Genomic DNA, 19,803 nt, shown 5'->3' on the forward strand with positions numbered 1-19,803 from the left:
ATCCAATATCAGAGATTATCAAGGATTTATCTTTTTTACGGATTCTTAAAATTGCATTCTCGATGGGGAAATTTTTATGTCGGCAGAAAATCGAAGATTTTATGCGTGCGTAACTTTTTACAGTCGCATATTAATCTGCCTTAGTAGGATTCTCTTGAATTCTCTTTTTAAAGATATCTCCAATTTTAAACGAAGAAAATAGCCTTATCTGTTCGGTCCAGTTTAAACATGATAACGAGAAGAAATAAAAGGTCGAGAGAAACAGCATTTAACAATTAGGAACAATTTCTGCTCATTCGCAGAACTTGTTCGCCAGCGGCGTCGTTGACTATCTAGGTCAAAGTTGGAACAACAGGAAAGATGAAAAGGAACTTTACGAAAGAAAAAAACGAACATTTTCTTTCGGCTATACGCGAATTCGTTTCGTTAAGAAAAGAGAAGAGAAATCTTTTTGTTGAGCACGAATCGTTGTAGTAAGCGATAAAAAGTTTCTTCCCTTGCACATCTGCATGTAAGTATCTCTACAACATCTGACTAATTCTCGAGAAAATGCACACGTGCACATCGTCCAGCCGAATATTTCATTAATTACTTTTACCTACTTTTTTGGCGAACAGCCAAATTTCAAACACTCTTTAGTGCGAAAAATATAAAATTTTTGTGTATTTCTATCTTCTAAAAATATTATATTTTCATACTTTTTCTCTATATTAATATATATTTTAGACACCTTTTTTATCTTCATATACAAGATTCCATTCTGCTGGCTGTGTCTTCATCATTTTCAAATAATTAGGCGTAAAATTTTATCCGAGAATTTTTTTTTAGATAAAAGTTTCGACGCGCAACGAAAGGAGGAGAGAAATGAAATTTTTCGCAGCGTAAAGAAAATCTATAAATCGTCGCGCGAGTGTATTTTTCTCTCCTGTTGTGTTAAGTGACTGGAAGGAATCCAGTCGGCTGCCATGTGAAATGTCGGCACCCTTCGGTTACCTAACATTCCCCAATCCTAAAGAGAATTCATATAACGATCGGGAACATCGAGAAGCGTTCGCCAACGATTTATCGATAATTGATCGCACGTTGCACCCGTAAATTGCATTATAATGCTGCTCGATGTAAATCCTACGGATCATAGGATTTTGGTTTATTCAAGCGTATTGCTGAAATAGAATTCTCAATTTACATTAGCAAGAACAGTAGTGCGAAACGACACGAGAGCATGAATTAAATTTTACAGAGTTGAGTGAATACGTTATTTATTATACTGCATATTTAACTATATATATTAAATAAAAAGCGCGAGCTATTTCAAACGGCTCCCTTGTTAATTGTAGCATCAATAGAGTAAGAAATTAATTTTAAAAAATTAATTTAAAAAAAATCATTCGGATAATAACGTAATGAGGCTTGTATATTTATTAATCCGATTGCATAGCGATAAATATTGTAAGGGAAAACTCGCCCGTTTATTACGATCTCCAAGACGCATCTATCTCCGCGTCGAAGATGGTTACGACAGCGCCAGGCCGTTAATCGGAGCTGAAGAGGCCGCGTCTAACAATCAAACCATCGGGAACATTCCACGAGGCATTTATCGATAATCGATCGTAGTAGACCCCCCGAATCGCAGACGGTTCCATTCTCGTTCCAGCCTCTCTCTCATCTCGCCCCTCCCGTCATCGGGCGAATCCTCTCCCCCGTTATCGCGGGACAGGTAAAGGTGCATTCACAAGCGAGCGATGGCAGCAGCATTTAAGCCGTTAGACTCAAGAAGGATCTTGTTCCGGGCTTCCACGTAGCTGTCACGAGCACCTTGCAAGGGCTTCATGGGCAAGGCGTCGACTTGTACACAGCCACGGAGCTATGCACAAGGGAGTCCCGTGTATAACGCCACGCATATGTATGGAAATGCATCGTTAGACAGGTGCTTGAGAGCCGCATGCCATACGGCAATTTCTCATAGGTGCGACACGTCGACTCTCGGCAGCAACGCAATCTGCCACCTGCAATGGTCCGCGTCTCTATATGGGGATTTGTGTTGTAACCGAGGAAATAAACCTTGCACCCTTTCGCCTTCCGCCTTTCCGGCTTTTGTAAATAAACGAGTCGCGATAAATTACCATCCCCTCATATTCGGATTTTCAGTAACACATTGACGAAACAAAATTATCGATAATATACAGAACGAAAATATAGAAATAGTATAATAAAATTAAATAAAAAAAATAATATAAATATATAATAATAAAAGAATAAAAAAAACTTTCATTTTCGACCCATGTCACGAGCAGAATTTCTGCAATACCACCATTAATTTATTACAGCATTATTTGATGGCAAATATCGATCTGGGCGCGAATAATCCATCGGGCGAGCTCTTGACTGATGTCATCGCGGAAAGAATATCAATCTTTATTTTTCTCTCGTTAAAAGGTCGAAATAGAAAAGAATATCGCGAAATATTTTGCCGCGGCATCGTTACGTCACCAGCTATCTCGCGTTACCGCATTTTTTTACCACGAATATCTATTAAAAAATATTTCACCGCGTTGCATACGCGATCAACGTGGCGAAACAGCGCGAATCTCCCGAAAACTGTCTGCCTTATATATTCGGGATTCCGGATTATATTCATTCGGAACATTTTCATCGCCGATGGTCCCGCAACTTTTTACGTCTATCATGATCAATGAATAATTCACGCGGTCGGCGAGCGGTATGAAAAATCAACGCCTTGTATTTTCAGCTACAATCGTGTCTCTCCCTCATGGAATCTATCGAATACTCTCTTCTGGCCGCGGCGCACGCGGCGGGTCAACGAAATCGATATTTGGCCGATGAGGCTAATGGTAGGTATCGCGTAACGGCCGGTCGATGTCGTTATTACGTCGAGATCGCCACTTTGGGCGTGGGCCCAATTATAAAGAGATAGCCGTGTATTATGAACCATGAAAAATGTCTTTATTGCAGTCCATTTCATCAGTCGTGTATTTTATTAACGGCGGAACGAACAGCGCTTTTTCATTTTCGAGCGTACATCAAAATATGAAAAAATTGAATAATTTGATTAAAAACTTCAAGATAAAAAAAACTCACCTCCAGAATAAATTCGCCGATACATTTACGCTTTTTAGAATAAACTGCATAATATTGCACGACTAGCAATCAATGCAAAACATCTTCCATATATCGCAATGCTTTCCGATCTCTATTGCGATAAATTCTAATTACAATCGAATACTCAAAGATACTCCGATAATACCAAACGAATGACTGCACAATCCCGTATGGATGGTGCGATATATACTCTCGGCTTTATTTCATATTTCCCACGCTATTTCTCCCAATAATCGAATGTCGCCCGCTATCGCAAACAGTTATTTCAACATAATAGACGATAGTTATAACGATACCTTACATCACGATCGCGCATTAGAAAGTGTTATTTACTTGCTATAATTGAGATTCGGAGCAACGTTCACAAAATATATAATTATAAAGAAATTGTTTTGAAAAAGAAATAAGATTAAAATTTCTTATAAAATTAATCAGTCTAATAAAATTTTTGATAGTTAATGTATTCTTAAAAATCTTTATTTAAAAAAAGAAGATTGATTTAAAAAAATAAGCTCATATCACACATTATTTTATTAGATTTTGAGACTTTCTTATAAGTCTCTTTATGCAAATATTTTTTTCAAAGATAAGTTCAAATATTATACTGTGGCTACCTTAATTAATAACCGCTACTACTTAGACAGATTCGATATCTTTATCATTGGATTTCATATTAAAGAATTTTTAAATAAAATTGTAAAAGACTGCAAAGCTTCTCATCTAAAATAAAATAATTTAAAAAAATGTAATGTATGATTTTAAGTAAAAGAGAAATCAAATATGTTGTAGAATCGTTCAACTAGCTGCTTTATCAGGATTTTTATCACATCTTTTAACATGCAAGTTCTTCGATTACAATGACCCAATATTTGTACATTCGTCGTCGCTTTTATTCTTCGCTAAAATTGAGTTCGATCCGATAACGCCCACAAGCATTGTATAGTTCCGCACGAAATAAACGCAACGCCGATCGAAATCCAGCAAGAGATACCTCGTACCAGGCGGAATTTCTTGCCGGTTGCATTATATTCCGACATCCTTTATCTATACTTCTCACGCTATTTCCTCCAATAATCGAGTGTCGTCGTGCATTGCGCGCAGTTATTCTGGATCGTGGCCAGTTCCTCTGTCGCGCGTCAACGGAATATTGCGTTTGCCGGCTGACGCCAAATCGAGCGGGAAAACTATAAGAAACTATAAGAAAAGAAGTGACTGAAGAATAAGACAATTTTTGTCAAAAAAAGGACATCGCAACATGAAATAACGAATGAAAATGCGTGTTCTTTTTAGGACAAGAAAATGTTTTTAAAATATATTAAAAATATATTAAATATATATATATATATATTTTTTTAATATATATATATTTTTATTAAAAAGTGCAAGTTCTCGATTCTATAATTTTGTTTTATTATTTTTGAAATGTATTACTTAAGAGATGTTTGTTATTGAATTTACAGCTGTTTAGTGTAACGTAGGAAAAATATTAATATATTATAATAAATCAAGCGAATGTTTTAAATGTATCCCTTTCTCATTTATCTTTCGCCAAATTTTCGCACGTGAATTCATGATTATTGAAAGATGAAACGAACGAACAATCCCGATCGCAGTGACGTGACATAGTCGAAGCGTGCAGCAACCATTTCAGTCATTGCAGTCACAATAATAAAACCGAAATCACGGCGAGATCGAGCAAAAAAGAGGTGAGATCGTGATGACAGCGCCTGTTCTACGTGGCGTGTGCGATGTGCCTCCGGCTAGTCGATGGACGAAGCTGGATAACGTTAACCTGATTTACGGGCAGAGCCGAAGGCTTTTCGAAATTTGCATTACACTAGAGAGATGGATGAATATGTGTTCCGTTTGTACGAGAGAGTCGAACACAGAGAAAGAGAGAAAGTGAAAGTATCGAAAGAACATTATGGAAAATACTATTATAAGCGTTTAGTAAGAGATCAAGGAAGAAGAAGATTAGGCCGACTTCATGGAATCAAGGATAATTCGATGACTCGAACCGAATAAAATCCCGACGAATCCTATTCCTCCTGCCTGACGGATCCACCTCTTTCAGGTGGATCCGTTTATCATCGCGGTACATGCGAAATTAGATCCGTCCTCTGCAAATACTTCGATTCGTTTTACGGATTTCGACTGATCATTCGCATAATCTCGGTATTCTTAATGGAATCTTTCCCTTTCTTCTCCCTCTCTATCTCTCTCGCTCTCTTTCTCTATAGGAATCTGTGTAGCATCGCCAAAACGTTTGACTCTTTCTTTCAACGCTGTCCCACGAAAAATCAATAAATTATTAACTCGTTTACTCGCGCGTCATAATATTTAACAGGTTTTTTTCATACGCGAAACTTCATTTAAATATATTTCCGACAATAATTTTAAGCTAATCTCTTTTTCCTTGACAAATAAAAAAATAAAAAAAACCTTATACGATATATTCTATCTCTCTCTCTCTCTCATAATATATAAATTTCCTCGCTTCGTCATTGCCTGTGTACAAAAACAACGCTTAATTTTAACAGCTTGAAGTAATTTACTAAAGTGCAATCTGTGACATTTCCAGAGAGACATCAATATCTTTCTGTTTTTCCGCCTTTATTGTTTTTCGCAGATATTTTATCTCCGAGGCCGATTTTGCCACCGACGTATACTAATGCAAAATACGATGCAGGCACACAAAAGAAGAAGTAAAGGAAATATCGAAATCTCGTAACCACCACGGCAATGTTTTATGCTGCGAGATACGAGGGGAGTGTTCCCTGAGTGGAAAAACTTGACGGTCCTCGTCTTGCGAGGCATTCGAAGAGGCAACACCGCGAGGCAAAGTAAGATAGGAATGCGAAATGTCGAAGAGGATATTCACTTCGCGGAAGACGCGTGTGCTCCTCGAGATGAAAGAGGAAACTGCGCCTGTATCCCGGGCGCGAGTAAAGGTAAAAGTAGCACGGCCATTGGCGAAACAATATATTACGGCGCACTTACCGTGTCGGAAGTCCAAGTAAGATACGATATAAAGTTGTCGCATGATACATAACAATGACGCAAAGATAACTTTCCTTACGAACAACTTTCCCAGTAATAATTCCCCGCGAGCTGCCCACGGGGAACGTGGAGGGAATAGTGCGCGACTGTCAAATAGCATTTTCGACACCGACATCGCATGCATTTCGTAGAGAGAAATCTAAAACAAGAGCGAGCCGTACTTACGAATGCATTCTGCGTTCTTTCGCATTTAATTAGACTCTGTTCCCACAAATAAAAATTCTCCCTCATAAAATTGCGAGGTTACAGACCTATCTTCGGGAGTGTCGGTAATTCTCGCCAGGGAAGAAAACCAGCTGTAACCCGGCATAAGGATGCTGCCGTGCGCGCTACTTTCTTTTTCCATTACTTTACACGAACGGGTAAGTCGTACGCTGTAAAACCCGCATGTATATGTGGTAGAAGTTTGATATGTTCGCTCGCGAGGAAAGAAATTGTTTAATTTCATTCAATCTCAAACAATCTTCAAAAAGATTCAGCAATATATATATATATGTACATTACTAAATCTTTGTGGTAATTATTCGAGATCAAATAAAATTAAACAATTTTTGTTCTCCTACATGTATGTTTATACTTTTTAAATATATGCATATATATTTCTTCAATATTGCTTTTATCGAAATATAATATAATATTATTTTTCAAGTAGCACCTGTCAAAATATGTATATAGAGTAAATTTTGAAAATATATAAAGTATTAAGCATATATCGATATCCGTTTTGGTAAACCGCACAATCATGTACGTGTTGTACGCACATGTTGCAGTTGAAGAGAGCCGGCGGAAAAGGAGAAGGTAGCGCGTGACCGCCCTAAGGTCGAGACGCGCGATGTCGAAGAGGACAGCGACACTTTGGAAAGCACCCCCGGTACGCGAGAGCAGCGCGGCGACGGGGTGGCTTTCGTGTAACGGGAAAAGATCACAGAGCGGAGAGACACGGGGGCGCCTGCGCCCTCGAGTATGCCGGAGTTTCTGCGTGCGTTTCCATCAGTCGGGTCTTCAACTCCGGACCGCGAGCAACGGCACGGTTAGCGCCGTCGTCCGCGTCGCGACGCATCCTCCCGACGAGAGGTTCCACCCCTTCGGTCGTAATCGCCGACCTATCCCACTGCACGATCAGAGGAGAGAGAAAGAGAAAGATCGGAGTAGAGAATCACGTACGAAATTTCCGAAGGCACGCCGCATCTCGAGATCCTGTTATCCTGCCTCATCTCTACGTACGTCCGTAAACGCGATCTCGTAGTCTCGTTCTTTGTAAGGAAAGTTGAGAAAGTCGAGAAGCTCGGGCAAAGTTTTGCGCGACCACCACGAGAAAATCGCGCGGAAAAATAACTTATATCGGTCAGCACTTCCTCCGGAATTTACGAGCGGAACAGATGCGCCCTGACCCGCGCGCAGATTTTTATGGAACGTGAACCTATCCGCGGAACGACGATCGGAATTTTCGTAAGAGGGTGGAGAGAATGGTCGCGAGAAAGTCGCGTTTATTTAAGTCAGAGTCCCTTCGTTGCAAACACGCAAATAATAATATATAAGAAATTTCTTCTTATGAAAAATTAAAAGTTTTATATACATTATGTATAAGCAGCGACGAGATAAATTGAGAAGAAATTTAATTAAAAATTCTTCTTACTTATTAAAAATATAATTTTCGCAATCCTTTATTATACAGATAATTTCGCGTGATTTCACCGACAGTAATCGTAACATTTTTCTCGACGTCGTCTGCAATATTGTGTTTCGTTCATACTTGACAGAAAAGTTTGATTGCACATTATAAGTGGAAAAGTAAATGGAACTTTTCTTTACGAGAGCTCCAGTTTAGTCGACGACAATTCCGGCAGCTGCAACTCCGGTGATTCGATACGTTGAAAGACACGATCGAAATGTCAACCAAGAAACGTAACTGTCAGATGCATCTGTGTCGATTCGCGTGTTCGTCCCGAGAAAAAGTCAGCTACTATCAGCGATAGTCGTATATCTTACAGGTCGCTAAATTAACTTGTCAACTTTTCCACGTCATGCTAAAATATGGGCGTTCGCGCGCGCATCTTCGAATATTAAACTAACAGAGAGCGTCGACAAAGTTTCCTCGCGCCAATTAACGTCCTTTAATATGCGCGTTCGTGAAAAAAATATCAAACGATGAATAACATTAAATAAAATTTAAATTATCGCGATGACTTGGATTCGATACCGGAAAGGAAATTATACGTCGTTTCCGCGAGTGACATCAATTTTGTTTCTAAACCCGAACAAACACATGATTTGATATATATGGCCAGTGCTAGATAAATATAATATCCGCTATAAAACGCAAGCTTCCCGCAGGAAGCATTAATTTTTTTATATATCATATATATAATCATATAATATTTTTATTATATATAATATTATATTATATATAATATTATATATAATATTATATATATAATATTTTTATTATATATTTTATTCATTAAAAATGAATTAATAAACATACGCCACAAAATATTTTACTATTTATATTAAATGTTTGTATCGATATTTTATCAACTTTTGAAATACGCGTTTGTGAACATGTATTCCTTTGCAAAAAGAAACGGGAAGAGAAATAGAGAATTTCGCCAAGTTAAAGAGTATGTACGTATATATAAACAACATGTACAAACATATGCTCTACCGCAACGGTTGGAAAGGCGCGGTCATCAGCGCTAATTAATCATCGTATGCAGATAAATACTGTGTATCACGGCGATAACCGGGCGCGAGGGCGGGCGGCCGCGTCTGCCGATAATTATGAACAAGCTAACTCATTAGTCGACGTTAACGGCCTCGTTGTTGCACGCCATCGCTCGCCGCCGGTTTGTCCGATCTTCTATAAGCTGTCGAATTACTAACCGCGCTCGCGTTAAGAAGATTACGCGTCCAACGTGACAGACACAATGAGATTACGTGTCAGAAAGAGAGTGCGGAGAGAGAGGATAATTACGGGGAATTATCCCTGTGATGTTCAACGTTTATGATAACTCGAAATATTGGAACGATAATACGCTCGGGAACAACGGTGACCGGATTACAGTCATCAATTATATCTGACATATCGTGCACCGATTCCATCGCCTTTCCATAATTCGATGCGACGCTGATCAATCTGGTCTTCATTATCTTAATGAGAATAACATTAGGAGGAAATAAACATGGAAAATTTAATTATGAACAATAGAAAATTTTACTCGTTTCGCGCAAAAGATTCTAAATAACGATACTTTTCTGCAATCATGTAATTCTAGTTATACACCTGGTTACGTAAGCTGATTGTTACCGTGGAAATTGATTTTTAATTATAAACCACTTTGTGTGATCTACTACCGGTTGATACAAGTTATTATGTAGTCTATTAGCAAACTAATTTTAGCATCCAAATCGAATTCAATTTATCGGTAACGTAATAAATTTATGTATTATAATCTTGCAATAATTTATATCGAGCTATCATAATCAGAGAAATCATAAGAGATTCGACAGAAAATAAAATATTTCTCGTTGAAGATTCTTCCGCGCGATAATTCGATTCTTCCGGTCTACAAGTTACGAAAATCCACCTCTCTTTACAGGTCAGTGGAAGTTAGAAAATATCCGAGTCGATCGCAGCACGGCGATCCATTACCGAGTGACGTCGAAGCGTCGGCCGCGAGATCTATCGGCCGCTTTTCAAGTGCGTAATTAATCGCGGAATTAATCAAAAGTGCCGAATAAATCGTGACGGATTTTTCCAGCCGTGTTTGGTGACAGTGCCGGCTAGCAATCGCGGACGCGATTATGAAACGCCGTCGCCGATGCAAGTGATTTAGTAATAGTAATAGAGAAAGAGAAAAGAGGCTACACCCCTGCGGAGCTGCCGAGAGAGAAAGAGAGAGAGAGAGAGAGAGAAAGAGTCCTGTCGCGCGCGAAAGACACCGGAAGATGGATCGCGTATCAGAAAACACCCCGGGACACTGATCCCCGACCGCAGGAATAAAGAGAGAAACCGGAAAGGATATTTTCGCGCGCTCGAATAGCGGAACACCTTCGTTTCTCACGGCTCTAATTAATCTTCGGGACGTAACGAGCGGCACTGCCTTTGGGATCCTCGTAGCAGGATGTCCCCCCGGAGGTATCTCCTGTGAAACTCTCAGCTGCAAATGGCACGAGTTGTAAGTAGCGCAAGAGCCGATTCGTTGAACAAAACGCGAATAAAAAATTCGTCACTTTCGAAACGTCTTAATTAATATGCAGAGCATTTTTATTAAACGAGTTTTTTCTTAAATATACTCGTTAGCGATCAAAGTGCGTCGAAGCTCAAGGTCGACGCCGACGTAAATTAAAGACCATCGATATCGATAACCTCCCTTAAGTGGTTTCAACCAGCAGCACTTTACATTGGCGAGAATTGTGGAAAGCGATATGTCTTCGATTACCGAACGGCTTTAGATCTCTCGAGCGTCGACGAAGAAGTCGATAAGGGCGCTGTTCGATAGGAAGGACCTCCAATCCTTAGAGACTGGTGAAAAGCGACGACACAGAAGCGGGAGAAACCTCTGAAAAACCTGTCCCTGATCAAACCATCGAGGCAAATCCTTGAGGTGACTCGGCGCTTCGATAATCATCTTTGCAGCGGATGGAATCAAAGTGAGAAAAGTACAATACGTACATCTCGTGAATGATTAAAAATAGTTCAATCGAGAAAGTGCTCGTCAGGTAATTGGTTTCTCAATCCATAAGAATGAATACCCGACAAGGAATCAAACCGCAAACCTTCGAGCAACAAAGTGACGAACGGCGAATTTAGAGTATAATTCGGAGTAACCGCGCTTCGGAAGACTAACTCCGAAAGTAATCGAAAGAATTTCGAGTTACGGTAGCATTGAATCGATCAAAATGCGCCGCGATTTCAAAGATCAACGATTGCATTAAAAGAAACGTTAATTTTGCCGAAAATATTAAGTGGAACAAGTAACGGACGAGCGCAAATAGGGGTAATATTCTGGCCGAAGAGACAAGAAATCGGAAGAGGCGCAACCAGACGGAATAAGAAGCACGGAGACAGCAGCTGCATCGGACAGAGTCTATGGCGATGAGGGTGGAAGGTTAATCTGGAAGGCTGGGTGGAACGAAGGGGAAAGGTGGGCTTGAAGTAGCTATCGCGGCAGTGGAAAAAGTGGACCTTCGGGCTGGCTGAATGTGAGAAATTGGGGTGGGCTCGGAAACGTGCGAAGACGAATGCGCCGAAGATAAGAACCAGTTCTGAAGAGGCAAGCAAGCGCTGATCCTTCAACTCTGTTATCCCAGCGAGGGAGAAAAGAGAGACTTTCACGTGTGTGGTGATAAAATCGAGTGCGTGATTCGAAAAATCTCATCAGTGAAAAATATTACCGGTACGCTCTCCTCTTGATCCCCGAGAACTAATAAGACTGTGAAGAATCTAAGATTTTTCGAAAAAAACCTCGAGAGACTGCGATAAATCGTGACTGTTATCGCGACAAAGAATTCATCTTGGAACTAGATGAAGAATGATCGCGTTAAATAATTTTTTCGAAAAAATTAACTAGACACGCAATCGGGACGAAGAATCCTGTTACATCCGGCCATCCTGCAACCCGGTTGAAGGAAGTGCTGCGGGTGAGCCGGTGGGTTAACGGTGATGGCATGAAGACATTAGTAAGGACGTGCTGCGGGTCCAGCGAGGAGGAGGATGAGGATGGTGGTGGGCGTGATGGTCCTTGGTCAGCTACTGACGAGGATTCTGCTCGCGGCCCACGCAGGGGATCGCCTCGCAGCAGCTCGCAGAATTCTCAGGGATGTGCCATTGATAGATGGGTAAGTTAAACTTTACGTGTAAACCGGACGCATTTCAATAAATTACAGAACATTCGCAGATGACCGAAATAATATTACTTAAAATTATGAATTTTAATGTCTTCAATCGCGACGAAATTATTTGTTTATAATTCTTTTAATAGTTATTTGAATTTCTAAACGCAAAAAGTTTGAATTGTAATAAACATCAAATAATATTTTATTTATTTTTATTTTTTTAATTTATCTGTGCTCGCGAATTACGGATGGTGGTTTTGTGAAATTGTATATTATACCCACACGCACGCACACAGTCACCTTTGTTCTGCAATATTTCACAAAGTAGCTACAAACGGGAAATATATGTGCTAAACTAGTGTAATTTGCGTCCGAGAGGAGAATAAAGAGGAAAACTCTCGCAAATATATGAAAATCTACCACAGCTGACATATTAAAAAGCTGCGATTTAATTAATGTAATTAATATTAGTTATAAAACAATGCGCGTTTGTCGACATCGAATTCAAGATGTCAATGCGTTGTACTCTGTAAAAATTCTTGACGCCCGACCGGAAGAAAAATAATCCGGTTGTTTTCAAATGTAACAAAAGTCCACGCGAAAATTTCCGTCGTAAAATTCTGACGACAGCCAGTAGAATGATGCGCCTGTTCTCTCACGAATTCCACTCGTCTCTTTGTCACGTTGACGAGCAGCGAAAAATGCCGAGTCGAAAATCCAACAAATAACTTGAATTCCATCATATAATCGTTGGGCGTGATACAAGGCGAATTTATAGTCGGCGAGAACAATGTCGTCGTGACGACGCACACGGTTGACTTTGTATGGCCGGGCGTGGTCCTAATTACACCGGCAATTAGACTTCAAAGGAACGTCCGTCTTGTTCGATTTGCTATAACGCGTTGTATCCGTTTGTCTATTTACTACCGATAATTCTATTACGCGAGCATTCCATTAACAAATTTTTTATTACACGAGAATAATATTGTTGTCGTGATTTTTAGCGAATAAAAATAAATGATCTTTGGTCTATATCTAATATAATAATCGAGAATTCGTGAGATTTGGATGAAGAAATTAAGTGTATAAAATTAGAATAATCGAGACGTTATTCTTATTTTACGCGAATAACTTAACTTGTATATATGATGATAATAGTTATTAAAATATTAATATAATACTTTTGTTTTAGCGAGAATACAATGGCATTATATAATGTATTTAACATCTTCTCAAAACTATTTTATTATTTCATGTTTTAATTACGAATTGATATTATTTCATGTATAAAATACGATTGAGTATAGAAGTTAAATATGAATTGAATAAAAAATATTTCAAACATTTTGATGCAAACTATGTACAAAGCATAAATTAAAATATTAGAAAAATTCGTAAACGTTCGAAACTTTTTACAATGCGCACTTTTACAATGTGCATGTAATGTTCAAAACTGGAAAGCGATACCGCGTGGGCCAATACCACGAAAATGAAACATGCGATGAACAAAAATAAAATCAGATGCAACGGGAATTAAAAATGGCCAGCAATGCCTAAATAGGACTCGTTTCATCGGGTTCACCACTGGAATCGCTTCTTTATTCGAAACAAAAAGAAACCAATTGAATCTTACTAGTCTTAGAAAGAGAGTTGTGCATTTTCGCTCAGATAATGAGAAAGTTTTGCGAGTGCAGAAAAGAAAGGACGTTAATGGAGAAGAGAGAATAAAAAAGAAACTCGAGAGAATGGAGTGGAATGTGCATCGGTAGGAGACGCAAGGAGAATGAAATTTACTCGGGAGAGTGGCCCGTGGCTGTTGGTCCCCGGGTTTCTCGGGTTACCGGAGGGTAGATACGAATTTCCGGTACTCTCGCTGGTACAAACTCGTGTGTCTCTTCCACCTACTTCCGTATATTTCTACTTCGCGCGGGTGTCCGTGTACAAATATGTACACGGGCGTGTATTCGCCATGGGAGTATCTATATCGATGTAAATAACGTCTGACATTCTCCCATTTTGTATATAAGAACCATTTGTAAATATGTTTGCGCAGAATCTTTCGAATCTACTATATTTATACTGTCATCTCTTATTTAAATATCTTCGCAAACAATGCTTAGGTAAAGTAAAGAAATTTAAAAGATACAATTTCGAAACGATATGCGTACAATAATATCGCGTTGGCAAAATCAACCCAACTAAGTAAACCTTAAGTAATAATCACCACTCGCTGCTACGAAACACGTCTTTCCTCCGGAAACTCGAACTCCGATTCCGCTCTGGACACCGATTCCACGAGCAAACTCCGAGAAACTCTCGAAAGTAGCTCCGATAAAAGACATCGGGAGACGCGCCAGCGATTTCCCTCATGTCGGCGAGCCGAAGGCAACTCGTTACCGATAACGAGTGAAAGCCTCGTCGGACGTATTGTATGCCAAATAATAGTTCGTCTCTCTTGCTCCGGTTTGAAAAAGAAGTGCCTCTCGGGAGCCGCGGGCGACGAATGCCACGTGTCGTTGGGAAAGCCGGGGAAATTGTACGTCAGGTTTTCAAGAAAAGGACGACGCGCTTGAATCTTATCCATACAAACGGCGGTAAATGCGATAGATAAAATGACTCGATTGTACTTAAAGTGCGCGATTATCTCTGATATTAACGCTTAAAGATCCTCACAAATGGATGCTGAATACGAAACGCGGGATGCGGAAGCGGTAAACGTGCCGTAAAAATTGCGAAGCAATCGGTCGCGCATTTATCCCCATCCCGCACGTATTACAGATTCGTGTCGGCTCCCGCGAAGCTCAATTCTCAAGTGCCTGATGTATATATATTTGATATTCTCGGTGTGAATCGGATTTTCCATTCGATCCATAATATTCTGTCAATGATCGACGAAGAAAAATGCGGAATTCTTTCAAAAGCTTACTAGATCCTTTCGATGCGATTAAATATTTATTAATAATCTAGAGCAGAGAGAGAGAGAGAGAATAAATAATAATGAAAAATATAAAATGTATATTGGGAAAATGACTGGTGAAAATTTCACTATATTTTTTTTTTACGAGAAACACGATTTTTCATTTTGTCGGTACCGTCAAATTAGTATATTCTGTCTGTAATTAAAATAGCTTAATGTGGCGTCGCCATATAATTAAAGTGACGACGAGTTTCTCGCGTCGAAAGAATTTCGCGGCCGACAGTTTCAGAGATCTCATACGTACGGCTCTGTAAACCTGGTAATCGTAATGGACCACCGGCCATAATAATCGTGTTACACGCCAGCGCTGTTTATGGCTTTCGTCGCTCATCGCAGAAATATTTAATTACCCTCCTCGTAATTTTCTCTCGGTTAAACCAAAACGGTAGTTGGTGGAATCGTGAATTAAAAGGCAGAAAGGTACGACTCAACGAGGGTGGTTTCCAACAACCCCCGTAACACACATCGAAAGACTTTCGAGTGACGCTACCGCAGGAAAGAAATGCGGGAACCGGTTAGGAGCATGTTCCGGCTATTCAGAGCTCGACCGAAACATTCTCGAGATTCCTTTGGGAGTGAGTGTCCCGTGTGTTTTTAATTATTTGCAATTATGTTCTTTTTTTTTTCATGTTCTCTCATGACGACAGACCGCAACGTCCCGTGCGATGAACAATTTTATGCCTCCTATACATGCGGAAAATTTCAAGCCAAAATATGATCTATTTAATGGAAATGTTGCCCCTTTCTGCCTGAGCGGCGCGTCCATGAAAGTAGGACGCGCATTTGTACCATAATTAGACGCATTTATGCTCTCGATAGCAAAATTGGGGTAATGTCGTCGAAATAATGAAAATGCGAGCCATTTTAACCGGTCTATATCTGTCGAGGAAAATTTCGCGATATCAAGCGAAATGCTCATGTAAGCTTCTTCATTCCGCAAAATGAAAAGCGGAAGAGAAAGAGATACGAAGGAATAAGAAAATAGCTTTTCTCTCCTAATCAAAATCTTTAAAATTCCAGAAACTACGTGCACGACCTGTATCTTTTAAAATTGACAAAATACGATGCTCCCCCTCGAATATATCAAATCATGAGAAAAATTTTTCTCACCGCATTTTTCACGCACCGTAATGTAAAGTTTGCTTTGCTGATGTAAAGAACGTTATTTTATGACATTTTGCTTTTATTGCACGCGAATTTCCGATTGACTGCTCTCAAGAAAATGTTGTACTTAGAAAACTATTGAATTCCTTATATGTGGCAGGATGTAAAACCGTCAAACGCGGAGAGATCTGTGGAACGACGTCATACGTATTTCCTTGCGTCAAAGACTCAAGAGAATCGTAACTTAGTTTCTAGAATCGATATTCTGGAGAATATTCGCGATCGTAATAGAATTCGCTTTCGAAATTACACTCGAATTTAAACGTACGATTATTCTGTGTCTAATTATTCTATCTTATAACAGTGGACTGGACTCTTTGGATAAAATCTTTGAAAATAATTATTAAGAAAACTATATTTTTACATATAGGAGTCCTAGTTCCATCTCCTCCTTCATCCGGCTGCATTACACGACATTTATATACGAAAATAAAAATCAAAAAAACCGCAAGAAGGCATTTCCAATTTACTTCGAATCTATTTCGTCGTACGATTGCAGCCGATTTCATCGAATGCAATCGAACCATCGAGCTCGTTCCGTTTTCGCGGATATGGACGGGAGTGAGAAATAATGGCATTCTCCTTTTCGATCTCTAGCTGCATCGAGATAAGAGAGAGGTCGGAAACATGAGCTATGGAACAGGAAACTGAGTTAACGATGTATCGTTCATAAAAAAGGAAGACACTGCGAGAGAGGATCTCCCGAAAAAAGTACATATTTTTTCTTTCTTGTATTATTCCTATTATATTTTCGACTTAATATTAGAATCTAAAAAATATAAGAATAAGACAATCTCTCTCTGTTTTATACTGAAAATTATTCTAATCTAATTAAATTATTTTAGAAGCAAATAAAAAATATTGCGATTTCATATTCACAAGAAAGAATTAAATATCTTTTAAGTATTATCAATATTACTCACTGTATATTAGAATATTTCTTCTGCTCTCTTAATGGAATAAGCATGAGAAAGAAAAAGTAGAAAAAATATTTAAATGTTACTTTAAGAAAGGCACGGTACCTTATAAAACTAATGAGCAGTAGTAGCCCGAACGCAAAGTTCGATATTGGATTCGTTAATCTAAAATTCCGCGAACATTCTCAAACGACTTTGCTAATTTTTTACCGCCTTTGGTTATAATTGATTTTATTAACGAGCTGCGAAGTCGTCAGACTTGCGGAACTTCGATGGGGGGACTTTCGTCGGATGTTCGTTAACAACGTGGCAATTAGAGGGAAGATATTTGGAATGCAGTTAGAGGGAAGATATTCCCCTCCTGATAACGATCGAGATCCCATCTTCTCGTATCCCTGTTTTTAAATCCGCCATTGTACAAAGTAATTCAAGGGGAGAAGAATGGAAACGAATTATTGGCACCGTCCTAAATCCATTTGTAAGAAACGGAGGAATTGTGAGGGCCCGGTCACTGTGAGATTGCATTATAACGCAACGAGATCACTTCTCTCGTTCGCTACAGAATTTACGTGATCGATTGATGGCTGGCCAACGTGGCTTTAAAAGTCATTCTCGTAGGAGTTACGTATCAATTTCGCGCTACGTTGATTACAAAGCGATACAATAGCAGAGGCATCGCTACAGACTCAATGAAATAATCGATAAAAAATTTGGAGCAAGAGTGGACGCGGAAGATATATCGACATCGTACCTAATTCTCCGTGCGCAATGCTGGATAAAAAGAAAATGCTTATTAATCAAAATCAGTCAACGTTATAATTAATTTTCTTCCGAGAGATGTTTCCAAGCCGCAAATTTCGCATGGGAGGAAAGACAGATGGCGGCGCTCATATCGGGGGCATCTCGAAATTCGGACAAAAACACGCTAGGTACTAATCCAGGATCTCATTCGGCCAACGCTCGGGCTAGTAGACGGATTAACGAAGTAATTTGCAGTGCATAGGAAATGCGGAGAGAGTAAACGATAAACCAACCAGGAGACAGGAAGACGAAAATAGATACGGTTGACAGAACTGCGCATAAAAGCGATTCAGTCAGTATGTTAGCGTGTGTAAGGAAAGATTAAAGAAATTAACACAAGCAAAGGAGAGAAATTTTAATCATCCACAGATGGAAGAAAAAATTAAAAAAATAAATAAATATAAACGAAATAGTAAAGAAAAAGCAACTATTCGTAGCTAGGAGGTCATGAAAGATCAAGATAAGTGAATACAAGTGAGCAACTTTACTTTAGAGATCTGTCTCGACAGATATCCGGAAAAGAAGACAAATCTTCGTAGGTACGATCGTAGGTCGACGGCGAATGTGGTAAGGCTAATTTTCGGTACTACGCGCTCACGGTCCACGATATGCGGCAGGAACCGACAGAAACATCAACTTCCGGTGGAGTTAATGTAGCAGCAACGCGTAACTCTATTTCAAGGAGTTGCTTGAACGCGTTCGGCGCGTCTCTCTCGGGAGTCTCTCGGGAACGCGATCCTGTTCTCTGAAATCGGATCTGGATCTTGAATCCAGAAACGTGACTGAAAACTCTCGGGTAAGGTCCGAGAATCAGGCGAAACGATGGGAAACGGACGCGCGTACGACGAAAATCAAGCGACGCAAACTTTTGCGGAACAACTGTCACGAAATTTCATTGATTCTGTTTCCGTTCACGGTTCGAATGGTAAATTGGGAAAATTTGCTTACCTCGCTTCGTTAAGGTAGCCAAAGTTCGCGTCCCGCGCAAATGTCATATCGCCGAAGCTTAATTTTCACATCGTAATATTCCAACTTGTATCAGTTGACTGAAAATTACGAGGGGCAGATTTGAAAACGTGAAAAACATAAAATATCATAAAATAGAAAATAATTTAAATAAACTTATTTTCCATCGTGGTGAATTTATTATGATTATTTACTGATTTAAATTCGCATTAAAAAATAAATATCTACCTTTAATCTATTTACCTTTAATTATTAACTTAATTTCACGTGTAATTTTCAAACATAATAAAAGTCCGGATGTGATGAAACACGAGCAATACGTAAAAAATTTTTTAATCTTCTAGATCTCACGATATAACATAGCCCTCGCAAGTTTCATGAATATATGAATACATGAGGCAGTAACGTTTACGTTTGCTGTTAGGGTTAATAAAAAAAGTCAATAATGTGTGTGTAACAAAATCATAGCACGCAAATAGTATAGGATATAAAATAAAATTGTCACTGTTGCGAGAAGTATTAAGCCTTAAAATGTTGTAAGTTAGTTTCCCAGGAGAAAGGGAGAAACTTTAAAGAGGTACTAACGAAGTTTATTAGTGACTCACGCGGTTAGCACACGGTGGATTAGATTTTATGAATCAAATGGGAACGACTGCGAGAATATACTGCAAAGTCAGGGAAATGGCAAATAAATTAAAACGTTAAGACAGAAAATCTTTTTCCGGATAATATAATTTCCGTTTATTGCCGTTATAATCAATTCTATTAAATATTTCAATATGGAATATGGCCGTTGCGAAAACAAAAGCTGAAATATTCATATTATTTTACGTTGTTTTTATTATTTTTCGACATGTTTGGAATGTTTGCAATGAAAAAATTCGCCGACATTTATTAATAGCGCACTCGTGCGATATTTCGCAAAGCCAGCGTTGTTTCGTAAAGTCGTAGGGAAAAAAA

General features: G+C 39.1%; 1 protein-coding gene and 1 long non-coding RNA gene across 3 annotated transcripts in view; one reads left to right on the plus strand and one right to left on the minus strand.

Annotated features, from left to right (window-relative positions):
* Positions 1-19,803, minus strand: part of LOC112638284 — a 213,180-nt gene that overhangs the window by 188,372 nt on the left and 5,005 nt on the right. The window lies entirely within an intron of this gene.
* LOC105256715 (dipeptidase 1) overlaps positions 7,190-19,803 on the plus strand; it is a 79,572-nt gene continuing 66,958 nt past the window's right edge. Inside the window, exons 1-2 of one of the 2 annotated variants that reach the window (XM_011266896.3) lie at positions 7,190-7,400; positions 9,780-12,021. In XM_011266896.3, the coding sequence (XP_011265198.1) occupies positions 11,897-12,021 (125 nt within the window). In that variant the 5' untranslated portion in view covers positions 7,190-7,400; positions 9,780-11,896. The remainder of the gene's footprint in view (positions 7,401-9,779; positions 12,022-19,803) is intronic. The other variant, XM_025409726.1, reaches the window with a different exon arrangement.

This window comes from Camponotus floridanus, unplaced genomic scaffold, assembly GCF_003227725.1.
Source record: "Camponotus floridanus strain SB8 unplaced genomic scaffold, Cflo_v7.5 scaffold28, whole genome shotgun sequence".
Taxonomy (NCBI): Eukaryota; Metazoa; Arthropoda; class Insecta; order Hymenoptera; family Formicidae; genus Camponotus; species Camponotus floridanus.